The 10561-nt window shown below is 40.1% G+C and overlaps 1 protein-coding gene across 1 annotated transcript; it reads left to right on the top strand.

The window, feature by feature from the left end:
* Positions 1 to 881: 881 nt before the first annotated feature.
* LOC128026626 (uncharacterized) lies at positions 882 to 10213 on the top strand. Its single transcript, XM_052613869.1, has 5 exons — positions 882 to 888; positions 1817 to 1942; positions 2046 to 2333; positions 3225 to 3302; positions 10092 to 10213. Exons 1-5 carry the CDS (start codon positions 882 to 884, stop codon positions 10211 to 10213), a joined length of 621 nt encoding a protein of 206 aa, XP_052469829.1.
* Positions 10214 to 10561: the final 348 nt, after the last annotated feature.

The following is a 10561-nucleotide window of genomic DNA, read 5'->3' as shown; positions in this document are numbered from 1 at the left end:
TCTCAAATATATATTTTTTGCTATCAGTGTGAAAATATTTTCTCAAAAAAAAAAAAAAGTGTTTCTCTCGAAACGCTTTTCTTTGTTCTTGATGCAATTTCTTGCTCTCGTGTCAGGATTTTGCTTTCACTGTGAGAATTGTGTCATGGGCGGGGCCACGTTCCTATTGGCCAGTCGGGTGAGCATCGTCTTGTCTTGGGAGTCGAACTGAATCATTACACCACTGTTCGGTTCACCTGCATAGAGGCCGCCTCTGCCTTATGGATAGTTAAGTTGAGCAGTGAGCACGGACACTCCAATGTTTGGGTAAGATGATGACACACAGCTGGCTGAGCAAGTTCAGTATCACTGAAGATTAAACATTAAAAAATAGCACTCATATTCATGAATGAACGTGTATTATATTATTTGCTTGCTAATCGCTAGTAAAGCTAACCAGCCATCATGCTAGGTAAACTTGCAAACTCACCTGGTTTATACTATGTTTAAATCAAATGCCAAATTAATGTTTTGATTTAGATAGTTTCACGCCTTATTTAGTGAGTAGTGAGCTAGTTTCTACCTTTGCACTTGCTAGCCTCAAAGCACCTGAAGAGTAACTGCTTGTTCATACAACCTCCCGTACAACTTTCAACTAACGCTATTATGCATGGAAGGTGGCAACCCTACAACTAGCTAACGTTAGACAATGATTGACATACCGTTTGAAAGATTTAAAAGAAAAAATAATTACCATGACAGTACAGGCACAAACATATTTGTGGGTTGCTAATGTAAGAGTTAGTCCTAGACCTGCAATTTACCTTGTCAGCTCTAGACCTCAGCTAGATGGTAAAAAATATTTAGAATAAGCCCTGTGTAGCTGGGTTTGCGAGCTATACATGCAGTGTAGCTAAACATGTAGTGCAACAACCATACAAAGACTATTTTAAACAAAACTAGGTGGGACACTTTCAAACGGTATATCAATCACTGCTCACTACTCACTAAATAAGGCGTGAAACTATCTAAATCAAAACATTAATTTGGCATTTGATTTAAACATAGTATAAACCAGGTGAGTTTGCAAGTTTACCTAGCATGATGGCTGGTTAGCTTTACTAGCGATTAGCAAGCAAATAATATAATACACGTTCATTCATGAATATGAGTGCTATTTTTTAATGTTTAATCTTCAGTGATACTGAACTTGCTCAGCCAGCTGTGTGTCATCATCTTGCCCAAACATTGGAGTGTCCGTGCTCACTGCTCAACTTAACTATCCATAAGGCAGAGGCGGCCTCTATGCAGGTGAACCGAACAATGGTGTTATGAATCAGTTCGACTCCCAAGACAAGACGATGCTCACCCGACTGGCCAATAGGAACGTGGCCCCGCCCATGACACAATTCTCACAGTGAAAGCAAAATCCTGACACGAGAGCAAGAAATTGCATCAAGAGCAAAGAAAAGCGTTTCGAGAGAAACACTTTTTTTTTTAGAGAAAATATTTTCACACTGATAGCAAAACATATATATTTGAGAGTTTTTTTCAAAGTATTTTGAGAGAGATTTTTTTTCTCAGAAATAATTTTAAAAATTTCAAATGTATTTTTTTTATGTTCTATGACAAAATACTTTATCTCAAAACTTTTTTTAGTCTCAAATATTATTATTTTTTGCTATTGGCATGAAAACTTTTTCTCTCAAATATTCTTTTTTCTCTCATGAAATGTTTTTTTGCTATCAGTGTGATAACTTTTTCTTTCAAACTTTTTTTTTTCTCTCAGATCTTTTATTTTCTCGCATGAAATAAAGAACCAAAACTCACTCCATAGACTGCTCTCTGAACATCAGGAACATCTCAACAGAAGATTATGGATCTTACACCTGCCAACAATGGACTGGTGTGAGTGGACCACGACTAAGAAATGACACAAGTGTTTATCTGCATGTTCTTCATGGTAATTTAATGATTATTTGATCAGTTTAAAAATGACAAATTCTTGATTAAATCTCTCCTGATGATTGAAGAGTGTGTGATGTGTGTGTTATTCTGTGTTTCAGTCTCATCCTCACAGACTCAGATCAGTTCAGATCTCTCTGTGTCTCTCTCCTGTCGGCTGTATTCATATCTTCGAGTCTCTTGTGATGAATGGATCAGTTCTGAGGGAATTCATCTGTTCTGGGTGAATCAGGCTGGTGTTAAACCGGTGAGATCATCCTCATCAGATCACTGTATCATCACCCTGACTACAACACTCCTGAATGAAGATCACAACAGAGAGTGGAGATGTGAAGTTACTCACAGAGATCAAGTCAAGGCCTCAGTCACAATCACTGTCAAGAGATCAGGTGAGAAAACATCTCCTCTATCAGTTTCAGATCCTCATAATGTGAGTAATATTAAGGACTGTTAGTATTATTGAAGCAGAACAAAAGCTTGGTTCAGTCTGACAGAAGAAACTCAAAGCACTGCTGCAAACTAATGTCCAAATATTACAGTCAGGAAGTTCTGCTGGAATTATTTAAACTTTTTATGTAATGTTATGATCTAAGTTAAAATATGATTGTCATATTCTATGTCAGGGCTTTTCACACATGTTTTCAGGATCCTCATAATTAACACAGTGTTCAAAGCTAAAGTGAATGTGGCTGTATGTGTAATATACTGGTTTTATTGGTGTAAACGGTCCATATTTGCACTATTACGTATTTTACTGAACAAAAACAGAAAAATGAGTAAATTTCAGTGGAATTCACTGCAAACAACATGTATTTGACATGTCGAACCTATAAAAAGGTATTTAAAGTGAAACTGAAGCTGTGTACGTCCCTCTCATTCAGAATGGATAATTTCCATGAATTAATCATTAGCTGCAGAGGAACATTTGGTTTCTGAACTATTATTAAAGAAGCTTTTTCTTAAAACAGCATCGATTCACAGGAGAATGTGTTTGGAAATGTGCCTCGAATGCTCACGCTGACTGTCACAGATATTAAACAGATATTAAAGTTAGCATTGCTAGAAATGATTGTTATATGCTTGAAAGCTTGAAGTTCATAGTTTGAAGTGTCTGCTCTTTGCTTTTTTTGAGGTTAGTGCATGTTTTTGAATAAATGTTAGCATGTTTCAGATGATAAAAACATGACTTGTAGTTCAGAAAACACTGTATAGAAGATGATTTCTCAGAGATGCCCTGTTCTACAGTATGATGAATCTGAACTAACATTCATTCTCTACAGATCAAGCTCAAACGACGACACCAGTCCCAAACTCTCAGGATCCCTCAACTACAAACACACCAGAAACTACACACACAGGTACATGATACTGCTGCTCTTCATTGAGGATGTTACTGATGATCAGTGATATCAAGACAGGCACCCTGAAAATTCAGGCAGAGTTAACGATAAACTGTGTGTGAATTTGCACATTATAATGTAACTCCTTAAAGTGATTTGATGGTCTGTCTAAATACTCAATTCTGATTGCGTTAAAAAATGGCTTAATTCACAGCTGGCCGTGTATGGAGTCAATATAATGCCGTATATATACGCAAAAAAATAAAATAATGTATTGCAAACAAAAATTTAAGTATTGAGTAAAATAATTTTGCTTTTTGCAAACAAAAATAAAGAATGGCAAAAGAAAAAAAAGAATTGGAAGAAAAAATGAAGGGTTGCAAACAAAAATAAATAATTGCAAAACATAAATGAAAGCAATGATTTTGCAATACATATTTTCCATGGTCATAACTATTAATTTATTTGCAACGCTGCTTTTATTTTGCGTGTCAATCTAGTTTGAGCTTGCGATGCCATTTTCCCTTTGCGCTTCACTTTTATGCACGTCTCTCTTTGTGGCACTGTTTTGACATGGGGGAGGAGTCAAGGGACCGGGGCGTGTACAACTTGCCTCCCTGGAAGTGACATCATCTGCCCAAGACGCATCTCACTGATCCAGGTCCTGTCATGATGAGCAAAGGCTTGCGAGTGGATCGTTTCTTTTTATTCAGTAGCATTTAAACATGCATGTTTTTGTTTTATTTACTTTATTAACAAATGTATACAGTATTGTTCAAAATAATAGCAGTACAATGTGACTAACCAGAATAATCCAGGTTTTTAGTATATTTTTTATTGCTACATGGCAAACAAGTTACCAGTACCGTATTTTTCGGACTATAAGTCGCATCAGTCGAAAAATACGTCATGATGAGGAAAAAAAACATATACAAGTCGCACTGGACTATAAGTCACATTTATTTAGAACCAAGAACCAAGAGAAAATATTACCGTCTCCAGCCGCGAGAGGGCCTAGAGGGTAATGTTTTCTCTTGGTTCATTTCTCTTGGTTCATGTCAAATTAATTTTGATAAATAAGTCGCACCTGACTTTAAGTCGCAGGACCGGACAAACTATGAAAAAAAGTGCGACTTATAGTCTGAAAAATACGGTAGGTGCAGTAGATTTTCAGAAAACAAACTAGACCCAGCATTCATGATATGAACGCTCTTAAGGCTGTGCAAATGGACAATTAGTTGAAAGGGGTGTGTTCAAAAAAATAGCAGTGTCTACCGTTGACTGTACAAACTCAAAACTATTTTATACAAATGTTTTTACATTGCTAAACTTTATACATGTTTAGCAATCCTGTAAATCACTAAACTACTATTTAGTTGTATGACCACAGTTTTTTAAAACTGCTTGACATCTGTGTGGCATGGAGTCAACCAACTTGTGGCACCTCTCAGCTGTTATTCCACTCCATGATTCTTTAACAAAATTCCACAATTCATTTATATTTCTTGGTTTTGCTTTTTTAATATCACCCCACAAGTCCTCAATTTAGATTAAGGTCTGGGGATTGGGCTGGCCACTCCATAATTTTAATTTTGTTGGTTTGGAAGAACCAAGACTTTGCTCATTTACTAGTGTTTGGTGTTTGGTGGTCATTGTCTTGCTGAAACAACTATTTCAAGGGCATATCGTCTTCAGCTTAAGGCAACATGACCTCTTCAAGTATTTTGACATATGCAAATTGATCCATGATCCCTGGTATGTCAAGTCAAGTCACCTTTATTTATATAGCGCTTTAAAGAAAATACATTGTGTCAAAGCAACTGAACAACATTCATTAGGAAAACAGTGTCTCGATGCAAAATGATAGTTAAAGGCAGTTCATCATTGAATTCAGTTATGTCATCTCTGTTCAGTTGAAATAGTGTCTGTTTTAATTTGCAATCAAGTCAATGATATCGCTGTAGATGAAGTGACCCCAACTAAGCAAGCCAGAGGCGACAGCGGCAAGGAACCTGTCGTGGCAAAATTTAAATCAACTCTCGTCAGCATAAGAGACAGACTCATTCTCAGATATAATTAAAAATAAATCTTTTAGTCTTTGCAAAGAAGGTCAGACAGTCATACAGCAACACTGAGTTCCTGCAGAGTGAAACCGACCCAGAAAGAGGGCAGTCCTCCACCTTATATACCTCTGCTCTTCCAAGGTTATACAGTCTGAACAGCTGTAACTTTCCACACATAACAAGGAACACTCTCTATGGGCGGTTTCTCACACATTTAGGACTTAGGTGACCTCCTCAGGTCATCCTCAGACATTTTCCCCCCACTATATGGCCCAATGACCCTCTCAGGTCATTCTCAGACATCTGTTTTCCCCCCAGGTGTCGCCCTTCTGAACCCACACAGCAAAGAAAAGAAAACACATGCATATATAGGCATACAGAAGCAATGTTCAATGAATTTTTCCACCACAATTTCCCCCTTTTTATCATTCATTGATCAATAAAACATAAAAATTAATTTCTACTGGTAATACTTTCACTACACACTTAGCATTATGTTTGCTCTGGGCGCCGGGCTAAACGAGTAATCACTGCTACTGCATTCCTGACATGAGTCAGACCCTCAGTCACGTCACAGATACAAACACAATCCAAAATCAAAAATTCACACTCAAGAATACTAACCTGATCCACGTTGCTCTCTCTGCTCCCTTCACAGTCGTGCAGTGGAATTTCAGCAACCTTCTATGGAGCCAAAAGAGTCTGAGTTCGCTGAGGAAATTGAGTCGTTCGCTGATTGAGGAAAGTGAGTCGTTCGCTGATTGGCTTATAAGTAAACAATCCCCCACGTGGGGTGCATTCTTGTGATTGGCTCAAACAAGGAAGATATCTGATTGGTTGCAGATCATTCCCTGTTTAAAAAAAAGGCATTTGTGTGTCGAGCCAAGTTAGAGGAGTCTCTAACTCACTCTAATGTTTTTGTCTGCTGAGATGCTGCAGCCTTCGACGCTGCGTCTGCTCTGACGTTTCCTGTAGATACAGAATCTTTGTTATTAGTATGCGCTGCGCATCTACAAATCGCCATCTTTTCTAGCAGCAGAATACCATCTAGCAAATCTGCCACAAGGGGTGCATTTAATATTGGTCACCCATCTGACTTTAAAAAACTTTCTGTGTTTCCACAGCGCCCCAAAATCACGAGTCACCCCAAATGCATATCGTCTAGTAAATCTGTGTAAATCGTTACACATTTGTCTGTCATTATTTTGCATATTTCTGTTAATGCCAAAAGCTCAGCTGCTTGTGCTGAATAATTTGATGGCAATGAGCCAGAGGTCACAATGTCAAAGTCAGTTGTCGCATAACCAACCTTATTCAGGCCTGTTTGTGGATCTTTAAAAGCTGAGCCATCCACAAAGAGGACATTTTCACAAGTGGCACGTCACACAGGTCTGGAAGTGCTGTTAAACAACAATGATGCTCTTCCCCATCCTCTTCTGTTGGGAGGAGAGTAGCAACATTCAAGGTTGTGCATCGCTTAACAGTGATATTAGTCATATCAAGCAGAATAGTATGATATCTTAACCACCGTGATGTTTTCTATTCCTGCAAAATCATGGACACTGCGTGAGACACCATCAATGTCAAATCAGAGTAACCTACGAATTCTGGGTCTAATTTGCTGGAAAAATATGCCACGGGTCTCAATTTGTCTCCATGATGCTGCAACAATACAGAATTCATAAATACATTTTTCTCATCAACCATCTGAACAAAGGGTTTATTTGGGGCCTGCAAGCCCAGGGTTGGCACAACAGACAGCTGAACTTTCATGTTCAGAAATGCCTCTTCCGCTTTCTTATAATTTGGAATAGATGTTCTACATTAGGAACACATCCCCCAAAATTAAGCATTTGTTTCTTTGTTATTACTGGTTTTGGGACTTTTCTTGTAGCTTTAACCCCTTTTTCAGACAGTGATTTGCTATTCGGTGTTATTACATGCCCCAGGAATGTAATCTGTTGTTTTACGAACTGCAGTTTTGTCAGGCTGACTTTATGGCCCTCCCGAGCCAGATGCTTCAGGATGGTCACAGTGTCAGTTTACACATGTAAGCTCATCAAGAGCACACAAGCAAAGATCATCCACATACTGTAACAGAGCTGTACCTGCTGTCAGGGTCAAAGCTCCCAAACTCCTTCTTAGGGCTTCGTCGTAACCTTTGCCCTCAAATTCAAATGCAAACCAGAATTAGCTGTCTTTATCAACCGGCACACTAAAAAATGCATTTGACAAATCTACCACTGAGAAGAATGTTGCATCTTGTGGTATTTGTGATAAAATTGTGTATGGATTTGGTACTGATGGAGCTCTTTGCCTGTCAGCAGGGTTCACCGCCTGTAAATCTTGTACAAATCGCCACTCTGTGGGCTGACCCACATCCCTTATCTTTATTTACAGGAAAAATTGGAATGCGAACTGGAGAATCATTGCATGACACCATTATCCCCTCTTTTAATAGTGACTCAAACACTGTTTTTATACCAAGAATTGCCTCTTGTTTTAGAGGGTATTGACGTTGACATGGTCTGTAATCAGATTTTGGGGTGACCACAACTGGTTCACATCCTTTAATCAAACCCACATCATATTTGTGTTTTGCCCATAACTCTGATGGCACTTTTGTTAATGCTGGATGTATTAATGAGGCGCAAATGATTGTCATGCAATGATTCTCCCTCTTTCTTTTGTCAATGGGTACCACAACTCTTTCTGTTTCAATGTCATGCTTGCACTCAGTCATAAACGCTCCCAGACTCTCACTGTGTTTCACCCCCTCCCCTATCTGTCTCCAGTCTTTGGCATAAACACAGTCTTTCACAAACAAGTCTAATCTGGGGACAAGTCTAGTCATGTGACACTCCCATGTGCCAGCTTGATCCCTTCTTTCATCTGGTTCCTCCAACCCGCTGTGTTTGTTGAAAATCAGGTACAAGAGGTGGTAAAAGTCCTGAACAGATTCGTCTCTGGGCTGGCAACAGTTGCCAATCTTTGCTGTATCCACACGCGCTGGAAATGCTGCTTTTATTGCGTCAGCCAGCTCGTCAACGGCCTTTCGGTAGCCCGCATTACTAAGATGCATCCACTCGCAGTGTTCTCTCCGGCAGTCCTCTTTCTGCAGCTCTCCACTCACTTCATGCCTGCTCGTAGCCCCCAGTTTCACTGCCAGCAGCCTCCTCAGATCATACACGGTAGGGCTGAATTCTTGGCAGAAGGTGACTAATTCGGTAGAAAATTTATCACCTGGTTCGTCAGGGCTCGGCAAGTGAGCCATCGCTTCCTTCATGTCCGTTATGGTTCATGGTCTAAAGACCATAATAGGGCCGTCAGGGACAGAAACTTCAATCATGGGAGTTGTAATACTCACATTTTCTTCTTTCACAGGCTGTCTGGTTTTTCTTTTCTTTGTCGGGGGTGCTCTGCGCACTATTTCCTCTTCTATTTCCTCGTTGGGGGTTTCAGGAATGATTTCTGGTTCTTCCTCTGTTTCTTGTCTCCATTCTGGATCTGGCCACGGTGCTGTTGGTCTTCTCGGTGGAGAGCAGTCGAGATCGGGGTCCATTTTCGCGGCTTGCACCTCGGTCACCGGGAAATGTGTATATGGCGGAGGTACATGTTTAGAAAAACAAACATCAGAGCGGTTAGTAGGCATTTACACTTTCATGTAATGTGAGGCATTTACACTTTCATCACATTCTTCAACTTTCTTTTCCTCCTTCCTACTTGCTAATTCTTTCTGCATCGCTCTCCTTTCTCTCCTATCTGCTTCCGATATCCAACAATTCACAGTTCGTTCACATTTCTCACATATCTGTCTCGCACAACAACCTTTCTGTCTCTCGCTTCCCTCTTCTACTGATTCCTTCACAGCTTTTAATTTCTTAACACTCAACGTTCCCTCTTTTGGAAAACCATGGTATTTAATGAATTTCCCCAGATCTTGCATGCATTTTTGGCCATACACTTTTTTCATTCGCCGAAACACCGGTGTATCATATACAGCGAGCTTGCTCTGAGACTTTCCCATATCTGCTGGTTTCCTTCTCTGTGGGGATTCTCTTCGGCACGCCTATAATCTGTCAGACGTCTCCAACAGATCCGACTTTCCTCTGCCCAAGTCGGGAGAGCCAATACTCGCACAGTTTCACTTCCCCTTTTAGAAATATGTTAACCACTCGAGCCTGATCTCAGCTTATCGCTTCGAAATATCTGGATCGCTTTTTATCTCAATTTCTAACTCAATTTACGATCACACTAGTTGCAGCAGTTTCAATTCCCCTTAGAAATGTATTAACTGTGCTGCAGTATTCTCACAATCGGATCCCCTCATCCTCTTGATTGTGTTTCCCACAGAGAAGGACCCACCGCTATGGTTCGTCCCTCTTCTAATTTAGATTCCAATCCTTATTTCTAAAAACCCAAAATTTTAAATACCATAAACTGTCTCTTACCCGAGAGCTCTGTTGCCATTCCGGTTCTTTCCTGATTCCAGTGGTGCCCCTCCGGGCCTCGGCGGTCGGTCCCTTTCTCCCTCAAATCTAATCGGGGTTAGGGCTGAACTTCTATTGTTCAGGATGATCAGTCACTGTCCGCTCACAGGTCCAGAAGACACATCCAAGGAATCCCACTTTCTGACACCAAATTGTCGTGGCAAAATTTAAATCAACTCTCGTCAGCATAAGAGACAGGCTCATTCTCAGGTATAATTAAAAAGAAATCTTTTAGTCTTTGCAAAGAAGGTCAGACAGTCATACAGCAACACTGAGTTCCTGCAGAGTGAAACCGACCCAGAAAGAGGGCAGTCCTCCACCTTATATACCTCTGCTGCTTCCAAGGTTATACAGTCTGAACTGTATAAAGCTGTAACTTTCCACACATAAACAAGGAACACTCTCTATGGGCGGTTTCTCACACATTTAGGACTTAGGTGACCCCCTCAGGACATTCTCAGACATCTGTTTTCCCCCCAGGTGTCGCCCTTCTGAACCCACACAGCAAAGAAAAGAAAACACATGCATATATAGGCATACAAAAGCAATGTTCAATGAATTTTTCCACCACAAACCGAAACTCCATTGGTGACAGAATGGAGAAAAAAACCTTGGGAGAAACCAGGCTCAGTTGGGGGTCAGTTCTCCTCTGACCAGACGAAACCAGTAGTTCAATTCCAGGCTGCAGCAAAGTCAGATTGTGCAGAAGAATCATCTGTTTCCT

This window comes from Carassius gibelio, chromosome A13, assembly GCF_023724105.1.
Source record: "Carassius gibelio isolate Cgi1373 ecotype wild population from Czech Republic chromosome A13, carGib1.2-hapl.c, whole genome shotgun sequence".
Taxonomy (NCBI): Eukaryota; Metazoa; Chordata; class Actinopteri; order Cypriniformes; family Cyprinidae; genus Carassius; species Carassius gibelio.
This window is presented reverse-complemented; position numbering and strand designations above follow the sequence as displayed.